At 33.2% G+C, this 14,051-nt stretch overlaps 1 protein-coding gene across 1 annotated transcript in view; it reads right to left on the bottom strand.

Moving 5' to 3' along the window:
* Nucleotides 1–7,700, bottom strand: part of LOC131065399 (disease resistance protein RUN1) — a 73,936-nt gene extending 66,236 nt beyond the window's left edge. Inside the window, exons 1-3 of the mRNA XM_059221660.1 lie at nt 7,064–7,700; nt 5,601–6,588; nt 5,336–5,494 (exon numbers count right to left, since the gene is read on the bottom strand). Of these exons, the coding sequence (XP_059077643.1) occupies nt 5,336–5,494; nt 5,601–6,588; nt 7,064–7,548 (1,632 nt within the window). The 5' untranslated portion in view covers nt 7,549–7,700. The remainder of the gene's footprint in view (nt 1–5,335; nt 5,495–5,600; nt 6,589–7,063) is intronic.
* Between the last annotated feature and the right edge of the window lie 6,351 nt (nt 7,701–14,051).

Genomic DNA, 14,051 nt, shown 5'->3' on the forward strand with positions numbered 1-14,051 from the left:
GGGTTAAAGCACAATTTATTGAGTGTCAGTCAAATTTGTGATAGTGGTTACAGTGTGTTTTTTAGCTCTCAAGATTGTACTATCAAAAATAAATCTAGTAAAACTGTTGCTGCTGGTTTGAGAACAATTGGCAATATCTACAGTTTGCTTGATTCCACTGACTATGAGAATAATGAAGGCATTTGTCTTATGGGTCAAATAGAAGAAAATTGGTTATGGCATAAATGCCTAGGACATATAAATTTTGACAATTTGGTTAGAATCAGTAAAAATCAGAATGTTAGAGGTTTGCCTATTTTGAGTAAACCATTCAATTCAGTTTGTAAAGCATGTTTGAAAGGAAAGCAAACAAAAGTGTCTTTCAAGTCTAAAGAACATTCTTCTACTAGACCATTACAGCTTGTACACACAGACTTATGTGGTCCTACAAGGACACAGTCAATAAATGGTGAAAAATATTTTATGCTTTTTGTTGATGACTATACCAGAATGGTATGGGTCACTTTCCTCAAACACAAATCCGAAGCATTTGATATATTTAAGATTTTCAGAAAAATGGTTGAACGAGAATCTGATCTAAAATTGAAATGCTTAAGATCAGACAAGGGTGGTGAATTCACTTCACAAGAATTCATTGATTACTGTGAAAGACATGGTATTAAGAGACAATATGCTGCTACTCGTACACCTCAACAAAATGGAGTAGTTGAGAGAAAAAATAGAACAGTCAAAGAAATGGCTCGCACAATGCTTAATGAGGCAAATCTACCAGACAGGTATTGGAAAGAAGCTGTACACACAGCTGTTTACATTTTGAATCGTGTACAAATCAGGGTAAAATCTACCTTTACTCCTTATGAACTTTGGTATGGAAAAGCTGCTTCTATCAAATATTTCAAAATTTTTGGTGCCAAATGTTATCTAAAAAGAGATGAAGAAAATCTAGGAAATTTTGAGGCTAAAACTGATGAGGGTATCTTTCTTGGATACTCTACTCATAGCAAAGCCTATAGATGTTTCAATAATAGACTGAATAAAATTGTTGAAACAATAAATGTAAGGTTTGATGAACAATTTTTGTTAAGTAATGATTTGCAGGATATTGAGGAAGAGGAAATTACTTTAACAAAGGTTGATCAAGTTCCTAAACCTGCAGAAACAGAAAAGAAAAATGAAATATGTTCATCAAGTTCTGATGAAGAAAATACAGAGAATTCAAATGCAGAGACAGGTATTCTCCATTATACACCCTCAAAAATTATAACAAAGAGACATCCTCAAAGTCAAGTTATTGGCAATATAGATGCAGGTATTTTGACTAGAAGAAGGGCAAAAACAACTGAACAAGCTCAACTGGCTGAACATTTTTGTTTGGTAACTGATTTCAAACCCAAAAATGTTTCTGATGCTTTATCTGATGAATGTTGGTTAAATGCAATGAAAGATGAAATCAGTCAAATAGAGAAAAACCAAACTTGGGAGTTAGTACCTAGGCTAGATGATAAGAATGTGATAGGAGGCAAATGGATCTTTAGAAATAAGCTTGATGAATCTGGGAAGGTTGTTAGAAATAAAGCTCATTTTGTTTGTAAAGTTTATGCTCAGCAGGAAGGAATAGATTTTGGAGAAACATTCGCACCAGTAGCTAGATTAGAATCAATCAGAATTTTTCTTGCATACTCTTGCTATAAAAAATTTAAAGTTTATCAGATGGATGTCAAAACTGCCTTTCTGAATGGTTATCTTGATGAAGAAGTTTATATGGAACAGCCGGAAGGTTTTGAAGTTGCAGACAAATCTGATTGTGTATACAGATTAAAGAAAGCACTCTATGGCCTTAAACAGGCTCCAAGAGCTTGGTACTCTAGACTGGATAATCATCTTAGAGCAAATGGATTCACTAGAGGTGCTGTAGATAGCAACTTATATGTTAAACTCGAAGGTAATGATGTCCTAGTGGTTGTGATATATGTAGATGATATCATTTTTGGCTGTAATAATGACTCTTTATCCAAAAAGTTCTCTAAAATCATGGAATCTGAGTTTGAAATGTCTATGTTTGGGGAACTGAATTTCTTTCTTGGTCTTCAAGTGTTACAACTTCAGCAAGGTATCTTCTTGTCACAAACCAAATATGCCAAAGAGATGATTAGAAAATTTAATATGGCAGATTGTAAACCAGTCAGCACTCCAATGGAAATAGGCTGTAAATTGACCAAATCTGATGACTCACCTGCAGTAAATCAATCTGAGTACAGGTCAATGATAGGAAGTCTATTATATTTAACTGCATCTCGACCAGATTTAATGTTTGCAGTATGTCTAGTCTCTCGCTTTCAATCTGCACCTAAACAATCTCATTTGAATGCTGTAAAACGAATCTTTAGATATGTTCAAGGCACACTAGATTATGGTCTTTGGTATCCCCGTAATAATGACTTCACTCTTGTTGGCTTCACTGATTCTGATTGGGCTGGTTGTCTAGATGATCGTAAAAGCACCAGTGGAGCTGCCTTCTTTCTTGGTGATTGTCTTGTTGCTTGGCACAGTAAAAAGCAAGATTGTGTCACTCTGTCCACCGCAGAGTCAGAATATATAGCAACCACTGCATGTTGCACACAACTGATATGGATGTCTCATCAAATTACTGATATGGGCATTTCTACTATTAAGCCCATTTCAATCTATTGTGACAATACTAGTGCAATTGATCTTTCAAAAAATCCTATTATGCACTCTCGCACTAAACATGTTGCCATTAAACTCCATTTTCTACGAGATCAGGAATTGGCTAATGAGTTTCAATTAGTGTTTGTTCCTTCACAAGCCCAAGTTGCTGATATTTTTACAAAAGCCTTGTCTAAAGAAGTCTTTGAACGGTTAAGGGATAGATTGGGAGTATTTTCTCAATCTGCTCTTGTCTCCACCTAAAGCATACTTTGAGGGGGAGTGTTGCTCTGTTCTTTCCTTTTGTCCTTGTGTTTTAAAAAAAAGTTAAAAAAAAGGGGGAGAAATTGGTATTCAGTGCAACAGTGAGTGACATAGGTATTCATATTAGTATTCAGTACATTCAGTGCAACAGTGAACAGTGACATTGGTATTTCATTTTTTTGACAGTTTCATATTGGTATTCAGTGCAACAGTGAGTGACATAGGTATTCATATTAGTATTCAGTACATTCAGTGCAACAGTGAACAGTGACTTTGGTATTTCACTTTTTTGATAGTGACATTGGATATTGGCATTTCACATATTGGTATTCATTTTTGATTGGCATTTTATTACAGACTTTACAGACTTGGCATTTCATTGGCATTGGCATTGCCATTACAGACTTGGCATTTTATTGGCATTTCATTGGCATTGGCATTTTTTTGATATTACAGTGATATTACAATGACAATTGACTTTTCAGGCATTGGAATTTCATTACAGTGGCATAAGACATTTTTATTTGGGTATTACAGTTTGGTACTCTTGTTTGATACAGATCAGATTGGGAGTTCATTATTCTGACAGTATTTATTCTTTACAGAATTGCATATTACAGGTTCAGAGGATGTTGTTTTTCCTTACAGGTTTGCATATGACAAGGTTTTGTTGACAGTGGAATTCCTTACATTGATTTTGGTCCTTTCAGTTGATGACATATTTCATGGCAATGATGGTTTAAGTTTTTTTTCTTTTTTTGCCATCAAGGACAAAGGGGGAGTTTGTTGCTCTTTGGTACGTTTGTCCTCGATGACAAGAAAGTAAAAAAAAGGGGAAGCTGTGTTTTTAATAAGCATGTGGTTATTTATTTAAAATGTCCTTCTCATGGGTCAGTTTAGTGACACGGACACTTTGTCTTGGCTGACGTGTTATGTGTTTAAAACATCTCTCTCTCTCGAGCCAGACGGGTGACACGGATGCAATGAATAACTTGACTTGGCATTTATTGAAACAACATCTTTGGTTTAAATCATGTTTAATTTATCTACGGACAAACAGCATATACTTCAAAATACATTTTTGTGACCGATAGGTTAAAAGGTTTTCGAGAAATGTTTTGAGTTTCATTTTACTTTTGAACTTGTTTGGCGTCCGTCACAAACCCTAACGCCATGAGAGACGCAGCCGCCACTAAGGAGCTCGAATCAGTTTGTTCATGCTTTGTTTTTGTTTTTCATGACTGGGTATTCAAGCAGTTTCTTCCCTTTCCGTTGCACAGTTAAAAACGGTTATTTGATTTTCAGTTTGCAATTCCTGTAAGTTATTGGTAACCCTATACGAGGGTTATTCTGGAAGAACATGTGGTGTTTTTGGTTGGGTATAAAACAGTTTTATTGAGAACAGTTGAGACAAGAAAAAACAGAGAGAGAGGAGTGTGAATAAAGTGAAAGACATAGCATTTGTTTAAAAAGGAAGTGCTGTAGTTTACCAGAGATAGTCGAGGGTTTCTTGAGAATCAATACTCTGTTTTTTGTTGCAGAGTACATGAGGCTTTATTGTTTGAAACTATATTGTTCAGAGATTGAAATTTTTATTTTTTTTTCTCTCTGATAGTGTTGATTTCATCCTTGAAGAATATTGTTGCAAAATTTTTCATTTGTACAGACTGGTAAAATATTCTTGCTCCAATCCCTGATGGTTTTGTGACTGCAAGATTTAAGTGCATGCATAAAATCACCAGTGGCTGTAGCTCAAGTTGAAATATTTATTGATAAGAAGAGGGGTTGGTGCTCCTTGAGGCCTTGTGGTTTCTAAAACTTGTGAACTGAGTTGGTGCTCTTTTTGAATTAATATAAGGGATCTTACCGAGTGGTTTTTCTACCCCAGGAGGGTTTTCCACTCATGAAAACTATGGTGTTATGTGCATTGTCTTGTCTCATTCTGTTTTACTAGTTTATGCTCTGATATGTCATATTTTAGCTCTCTTTATTTCATACTCTGTTTTGTTGGGTTTATGTAATGCAATATTTGAAGTACTCATTTAGATGTTTCAAGATCGTGTAAAAGATTTAATACCATTTTTTAAAGTCTGAATCAAGTGTTTTAGTTGGTTCTATGGTATATTTCATGCTTCATTAATGTATTTCATCAAGGTGTTAAGTCTCAGTCATCTGTGCATACTGTGAATTAAAATTGTCAAGTTCATAAAAGTATATCTTGTTAAAATTTGTCACACTCTGATTCACCCCCCCCTCTCAGATTGTTTCCACTTCCAACAGATTGAAGATTCCAATTTTGTTTATTCTTTTTTAAAACTAGACTGCTGATTATTTTTGACATACAATTTTATGTTTAATGGCAAAATAATAACGGAAACTGTTGAAAAATAATGAGATCAAATACCCGAGTGGAGATCATTTTATCGTATGAGCAACAAAGGCGAAGAGGTAACTCCTGTCCGCCGATTCGTCTTGCCAAGTCCCTCACTAAATCGTGCATTCTTATTTTGAAGCTCCCCTTTGCTATTCTCCAAACACCTACACTTATATTCTCGCTTTCAACCTGGAAACAAGTTCATTAGCTACATTACTGTAATTAACAGTCTTAATAACTTATATAAATCGAGATAAAGATCTACGCCTATTTAAGGGTTGCAGGTAATTTTTACCTGTAATGCTCTTGGACGAATTACATCTACAAAATCAAACTCCACGAGGCATTTATGGCAAAGCGTCTGAAGACATCGAAAGCCGTTATCATTCAACCCATCCAAAACCCTCTCCACAAGATCTCTGTCTTCTCCCATTAAGAAATGGGCAACGTCTAAAAAGGCCTCTTTCTCTATTATGTCGAGAGATTGATAGCTATCCATTACTATCCGTCCTAATACGTCCTTCGGCAATTGTTTCCGGAGGCTTTCCAATTGCTGCTTCCACTTTCTTGGGTCACGTTCACTGTGGAGCTGCCCCGCTAAAACTTTCAAAGCCAAAGGAAAACCTCTACACATTCTAACCAACTCTTCCACCATATCTCTCAAATCGTCGAGTGGTTTGGTGTTGCGGAAGGCATGCCAGCAGAATAGCTCCTGGGCATCTTTTGCACCCAGTAATTTGACATTGTATATTTCAATTTTAGATCTGACAAGCAAAGTTTGGTCTCTAGATGTCGCCAAAATCAGACTGCCGTTTCCCAAAACATCCTTTACAAATAACAGATTGTCTGTTTGCTTTGTACTATCAATATCATCGAAAACAATCAAAACACGTGTCAACCCACGCAGACGATCTTGAAGCAAGGTCTTACCTCTACGCGTATTCTCAATACGCAAATTCTGATCACGCAGCAGATTCCTAAGGAGAGTTTCCTGCAGAGTCGATAAGTCGTTTTTACTCACCTCAGACAAGAAACAACATCTGTGGAATCGGGAACGCATGGAGTTGTAGAGATGAGTAGCCAGAGTTGACTTCCCCGATCCACCGAGCCCCACAATCCCCACAGCGTCGGTGCCCTTTGATTCACTCCGATTCAAAACCTCCTTTTCGAAATGCTCTGCCACTTGACCAAGTCCCACAGGGTACTCACACACATGCAGTTGTTCCCTTTCCACTTTTCTCAAGACAATCTCTACTATTTCTTTCAAACGTTTTCCGTAGTCACTGAAACAATTTTAGAAATTGATGATATGAGATTTCTAGAGTAAATTTTAGGAACTGATTGTGTGGGATTTTTTGGATCAATATGATTCATCAGGATGAATGAGAGCACAAAATGCAAAAGACTGATCAATCATCCTTGTGCATATGAGATTTTTACAATTTATAGAATTTTTCTGAGAGTAAATTTTTGGAATTGATTGTGTGGGACTTTTTGGATAACATTTGGGATCGCATTCCGTGATCCATCAGGATGAATGAGAGCACAAAATGCAAAAGACTGATCAATCATCCTTGTGCTTTCATTCATCTTGATCCTGATGATAGATAACAGAGTGTGATCCAAAACATTGATCCAAAAACTCCCACAAAATAAATTTCAAAAATTTACTCAAATTTTTTTTAAAACTTGTCATAAACCAAGAGTTCATCTAACTAAATATACATTAATAAATTTTCAAATCGTTCAAATACTTACTCTTTATCTGTCCTGAATACCACGCCAGAAATCGAAGAGACTTTTTTTAGGGCGTTTATCCAGCTTTCAACTCGTTCATTGGTATATCTTTGTTTCTTTCTATGCTCCTCAAAGGCTGTGGCATATGCTCCCTTCTCAACATGGCGAAGTTCTGAAGGTTCGATGTCATAGAAGATGGGGATAATCTTAGTAAAAGCAGGGTCAGAATCAGACATCCACAACAGCTCATCCAAACACCATGGGGATTGCGCATATGTTTTGGAGAATATAGCAATGTGAGCGGAGGCACTGCGAATGGCAGATCGGAATGCAGGGTTTAAAGAATCTCCCACTTGCAATTCCTGTTCATCGAGAAACACCCTCAACCCATGCGTATCGAGAGCGTGATAGATGAGACTGGCAAGCGTTTTCTTGACATCAGGTCCTCTATGATTAATAAAAACATGGTAAGGTGGAAACACTTCTTCCATAAGGGATTCACTCATTTACACAGAGCAATGCAATAAAATAAATTAGCAAAAGGATTAACACAAAATAAAGAAACCAAGGAACCAGAAGACAATTGTGGCAGAGGTAAGCGGTGGACAATGAGAATTACCCAGAACTTAGGCACATCGAAATTTCAATCAAACTTATCCAGGGTAAACATAAATTGGGTATGTTTGAAATCGGGAAAGGAAGATTTTTTCTTTCTTTTTTAATTTGATAAAAGGAGAAATTTTTTTACAAAATAGAGGTGAATACATTAAAAAAACATAGCTGAAGTTTAGAAGATTCATGCTAATCAATAAATTAATCAAGATTCTTGAAATCAAACTAATCATAAATTTGATTTTATTAAATAACATGTTTTTTGTGATAGAAAATTTGTATTCTTGAAAAAAAAGTCACAAATTCAAATTTCACAAAATAAGGTATGCATATCTATTTGTCCCCAAAAAGTACTAGATTATATCCTACACTCAACTTAATGTAGACTACAAAAGAATCTTTATAAAAAACATTTAACTAAACAAATGAAATACGATTGTCCTTCTCGTCATTAATGAAGGTGAACGTATGCCAGAGTTTTCATCGTGAGCTGCAACACGTTGCTTTGACTACATCTTCGCCACTTGAATCTCAAACATAATTGGCTCTACTTGCTACGTTGCCACTTACTGCAGCGAATTAAACTTTGACGGTCTGCGCGGCCCATCACTCCTAGTTTTTATGACGTTTTTATCTGTTCAATAGTACTTTCTGCAGCTGTCCAGGTTTTGAAAGAAGGAAGCGTCGAAAGATAACAGATACGTTCATTTACATTACACTTCTTTAGATTTTTTTGATGGCCTGTCCTAAATTTGTGTTGCTTCCAATGAAGTCTAATAGAGTGGCCTGAGTTACTATTTATTTTTAAAATTTTTGTGAAAGATTTCCTCAACCGATAATGATGTTTTTTAAGGATCGTTTTATTAACCTTGTTGCTATGAGTGAGGATTTGTTTTTAAAGTATTTTTTATTTTAAGTTTTGGCTGTGCTCTTGAATTTAATAGAGGTTCAATTATATATGAATTTTTTTATTAACATTTTAGATCACACTTCATTTCGATTCAAGGTTTAAGTATAAAAGAGTGAAATGTGTTATGAAATAGATCATGTTGGACAAGAAAGAATTTCTAAAAACAAGAACGAGAGAGTTTGTTTGTTGTTTACTGAAGTATAAAGCTTATCTAAATTGAATTGTAGAATTTTGGATTCATACTAGATTATGATTATTTTATATGCATAATTAAAAATAATAATTTTTACCATTATAAAAATATATTTAAAAGTAACATTTTTTTTTAAAAAAAAGCACAAACTTCAAATGCCTAAGGGTAACAAAACGACACATTTACATAATTATAAGAAAGCCAAAAAGTCATCAATTATCATATAATTACTCTATCGATTAGGTATTATAATTATTACATATAATTTGAAATTATATATTTAGTTTATATGAAATTTATATTATAATTATATTTAGTATTATATATTTTATTTTATTATATAATGTAAACAATAAATATATTTTAAATATAATACTAGTATAGATATCTTAAATACACATATCTAAAGAAATGTTAATAAATCAATTGGACCTATTTTATTTACCTTAAAATTATTTTATTATTTTAAATTATATTTACTAAATACAAATGATATTTAAATTTTATTGTCATTACATTATTTTTTCTTTTCTAATACATTTTTTTTAATTCTAATTTCTAAAATTTAATCATTTACATCTCCTTTTTCATATATAAATTTTAAACTTCTTATCGTTATTTAAAAAACTATTAAAACAAAAATTATAAAACATATATTTTTAAGAAAATTAATTAATATTAATATATAGAGTAATTAAAAAAGATTTGGCATGCTTCGTAAATATGAAATGGTGGAATAATTTTTTTAAATATATTTATTTTTATTTTATATGTATATAAAAGTTATAATTTTGAAAATATTATGTTTAAACTAATATTAATATTTTGAAATCTAAATGTTGTCAAATTTAAGCTAAAAAGTAAGAATTTTTATTTTATTTTTATTAAGTTAGGTGGGGAAGGGCCCCAACTTGTTACATATCCAAATAAAAAAACTATCAACACCAAAAACTAGGGCTTAACTAAAAAGAGCTAAGACCAAAAATAGAAAATAAAAATATAGTTAGGGGCATTAAGAAATATAGCCCCATCCATCCATCCATCATGTCATTCAACTCCTCCCATGGGAATAAGGTGTTGTTTATCTTTCCCTAGGTCTATCCATCCTCAATCTTGGCAAGAGCTTTTCTTTTCTTGATTTTCTCGATTTTCTTTGACACTGTCACAACTTCCATCACACACTTTGAGATTAAGCCATTGTTAATTCTGGTTAGGTTCTCAATGCAACCTTCCAATTATTTGATCCACTCCCTATTTCTTTCACAACCCAAGCAATTTTGAGGGGTTTCCAGGCTCTTGATAATGACATTAAAATCCTTAATTTTTGTTGTCATTTCCCACCAGCCATGGGGCTCATTCATGCATCAACTAGCATCTTGTTCTTCTTCATTCCATAATTCTTTAGGGTATTTAGTCCATCTAGAGCCTTATTGAACTAAATCATTGTTGGGCGAACTAGGAGAGTGATTATTTCATATTCGCATTGACTAGTTCTTCTTGGATCTCTTTTCTTCTCTTAGAATTACTTCCATTAAAATTTGAGTCTTCTTAATATCATTAGTTTTATCATCATTATGGTTATTCTCTATGGCCTTAGTATTTGTATAGTAATTAATAATTTTGCAAGCCTAATAGACCTATGCTCCCTAGAGGAAGTAGTTCTAACTATAGACACATAAAATTATCCTTTAATTAAATAAATATTTATTATTTATTTAATTAATTCATTAGCCTCTTCCACTATAAATTAAATAAATATTTAATTTATTCAATTGATTTTCTAAGCCTCTTCCTTCTAATGAAAATAAATATTTGTTATTTAGTTAGATCCCTCCTTCCTAAATTAAATAAATATTTGATTTACTTAATTTATCTAGCCCTTTCCTTTATTATATAGATAATGACTTTTATTTAATTAATTAATTTACTTACCTTTTTCCTCTTTTCATCCTGACCCTCCATCTTGTTCACATGGATCATAATATAAATTTGTAGGCATGTGACAAACGTTAATTGTCCATTCATTCACTCTGTGCTTTCTCCAAATTTGACCCACCTCTTACCCATCTCTCCATTTTAAATTTAACATCTTAATCTTATTCACTCTTATCTTCTACCTTTTCAACTCTTGATCTCCACCCTTCATCTTTACCTATCCTCTAATCCTATTGAGTCTCTTCTAACGATGTGATCATGGCCATTAGTCTTTTAACCTCTTAATCTAAACCCTCCTTGTTTAGGATAATCTCTATAAAAGAGGCTTCCTCCCTTCATTCCTCAATGATATACACACAAGCATACCTATACTCTGCCAAAATTTAGTTAGAGCATACATCATTACACTTGAAGTCATACTTCATCATAACCAAATCCATTTTTCCTTGGTCTCTTGTGCAAGTGCATACAAATTTAATAGAAATAACTATCAATTACAAGATCATGGAAGATAGAAGAGCAATGTAGACAAGTCTATCATGGATGTAAAGGTATAATCTTTATTGTTGTATGGTTTATTTACATGCATGGTAGATCTTGTATACCTGAAATGTGGTGTTTTGTCAATAAGGAGAAAAATAATAAGCATACCAATGGAACATTATATGTAAGGATCTAACCAACAAAACAAGTTAAATAAATAATCCTTGCAAGACGTCCCATTGTTCTCTATCTCATAGGATGCCTCAAGTCATGGTTGCTCTTAGATCTTTGAGCAACTGACCTTTGGAATGATAAATCTAAGAATGAGTGATATGTGATGAAAATGATCTATATGCAATGCATTATAGATCTTTAAGATTGTTAAAAAACTAGCTGTGATGAAGATTATACTATGATAATGAAACTAAACATGCTATGATGTGGATATTATGTTATGCTAACATGATATATGCTATGTTAATGATAAAAATGCTTCTAAATATTTAATATGGTGATTGAAACAAAGAGAGGAAAAAGTAACACTTAATGACCTTGATAGACAATAACCTATATGCATAAAAACTTGGAGGATGTTGATAATGAGGGAATGAGGCCTATTTATAGAAGAAATGGGAAATTGGATGGTCAAGATAGAATAATCTTAACAAGGGTTAGGATTTCTTGAGAATTCGTTGATCCTCAATCCATGTTTACAATTTTCACCAATGAAATGGTGACAATTATCAACATAAGAAGGCTTGAGAGGAAAGAGAAGAGGCATTAAATGCCCGAGAATACATGGTGGTTACCCTAGGGGGTTTGGATAAAGTTAAGTTAGTATACAAAACCTTTATCCAAAGGATAAACTCTTATGCAAGGGTTAAAGGGATAACCATAGTCAAAGCAATGAATGCTTGAAGAGACCCATGGGTTAAATGGATGGTTAAGTTAGAGAGAAAGTTTCTAATCAAGGGCCAAAGGTGGGTTAGTTAGACACTAGACTTTAATAGCTATGTAAGTGCCTTACATGCTTTGGAAGACTTTAGAGGTTAACTTGTTGAAGACATAAAGCCTTTAATGTTTTATAAAGACTTTGCATGTTTTTGAGAAGTGACCCCTTCTTAAGGAATGTGCAAATGTTTAAGAGGAAATTAGGCTAATTAGAATGAATTAAAATATTTTTGAAGAAGGGATTAGTGATCAAGTGGATTTTGTAGGAGATTGAAAGTGGGGGATTTTAGGTTTTTAATTGAAATAAAATTTATTTATTTTAATTTATGGTGCAACTTGCATTTGGATGGATTTAAATAAATATTGAAATATTTAAATGTGAAAAGGGTATTTAATTAAATGTAAATTTATTTAAATTTGAAAGGGGGATTTAATTAAATAAATATGATTTATTTAATTAAAAGTCTGAAATTAGCTAGATGAATTAAATCAAATAATTTGAGTACTTTATTTAATTAATAGAGGAAGGGGGTTACGATTAATTAGTTAAATATCAATTTAATTAATAGTTGAATTGTTAGTGAATTAAATAAAAATTAAATATTTACTTAATTTGGTGGTCATATTTATGTGTCTACAGATCTCTCTATTGAGTTTTATTGAATTAGTTTGTGGATCTTGGGTTATTGGTTGGCTTAGTTATGCTTATAAATAGATTCAAATTTGAAATAAACACTAACATACTTAACCAGTGCAGTGTCATAAATATCAATAGTAGGGGAGGTGGAAACAATAAAGTTGTTCTTTGAGAACTTACACACCACTTTGTCTTTAGCGCGAATAGACTTAGGGCATGCACTTTTAGGGTTACTAATAGGATTATTTTCCTTGTCTAGGATAACTTTAGAGCTAATGTCAATCACCAGAGCATTTGTGTCACAACCAAGATCAGAGTTTGTTTTTTTGCAAGAGAAAGTAAACCTTTGTATAGAGAAATAATATGGGATAAGGATGGCACATCATCCTGAAAAGACAATTTTTCTTTTTGAGTTGCACGGAGGTGGAGGGTTTTAACCTTGGTTGGTAGGAAAATTTTAGGGTAGAGTAGGATCAAGAATAAGTATATTATCTAAATAATAGTTGTAGATTGCATAGATAAAACCTTAGTGCAGCCCTCAATAACATATTTATCCATTGAAGAGAAAAGGAAGAATGGGTAGCTTACAAGTTTGTGGTGCCTCAAATGGTTTAGGAGAGGAAAGTGCTAACCATGGAGCATAGTAAATCTCCCCTCCAAAGTGAAATGTTTTAATCATGTGGTAGCTAATAGCTCTCGATGACATCAATGGCTCTTCTAGATGTTAAATCCTTTCTCTACTACCTTTTTAATCTTTTGCCTTCCTCTAGGAAAAGATAAATATAGCCTTCATATGCTTGTTTTTTGCTTAATTAGTAATTTTTCTCAACTTTTCTATTAAGCCCAATGGGTTATGCAATAAGTTCCCCTAAAGGCTACATTCGTACACCCCTTATGGGCACTCTGATATTTTTACAACTATTCATAAACTATGATGATAGGTCTTCATTACTACCCTTGATGATTTTAAAGAAGGGAGTTGTTCCCCCTTGTTGAAAATGTCCCAAAGTTGAGTTTTTTTCTTGAGAGAGGTATACAAAGTGGACTCAACATGTAGCCTTTGCCCTCCCATGATTGCAAATTTTTAACATTTTTAAATAGAGCACTTGATAGTATTATGACCTTGAACAAGGAAAAATGATCTTTTAGTGGATCTTTATGGGAATTGATTGATAATAAGTGTGGAGGTCGTCAATGAAGCTCTTTTCCTACTATAGAATGAAAGAATTAACATATAATTAATTCTCTTTATTTGCTCTATAATATCCTTAATTATCCATAAATGGTA

The sequence above is a fragment of the Cryptomeria japonica genome, chromosome 5, assembly GCF_030272615.1.
Source record: "Cryptomeria japonica chromosome 5, Sugi_1.0, whole genome shotgun sequence".
Lineage (NCBI taxonomy): Eukaryota > Viridiplantae > Streptophyta > Pinopsida > Cupressales > Cupressaceae > Cryptomeria > Cryptomeria japonica.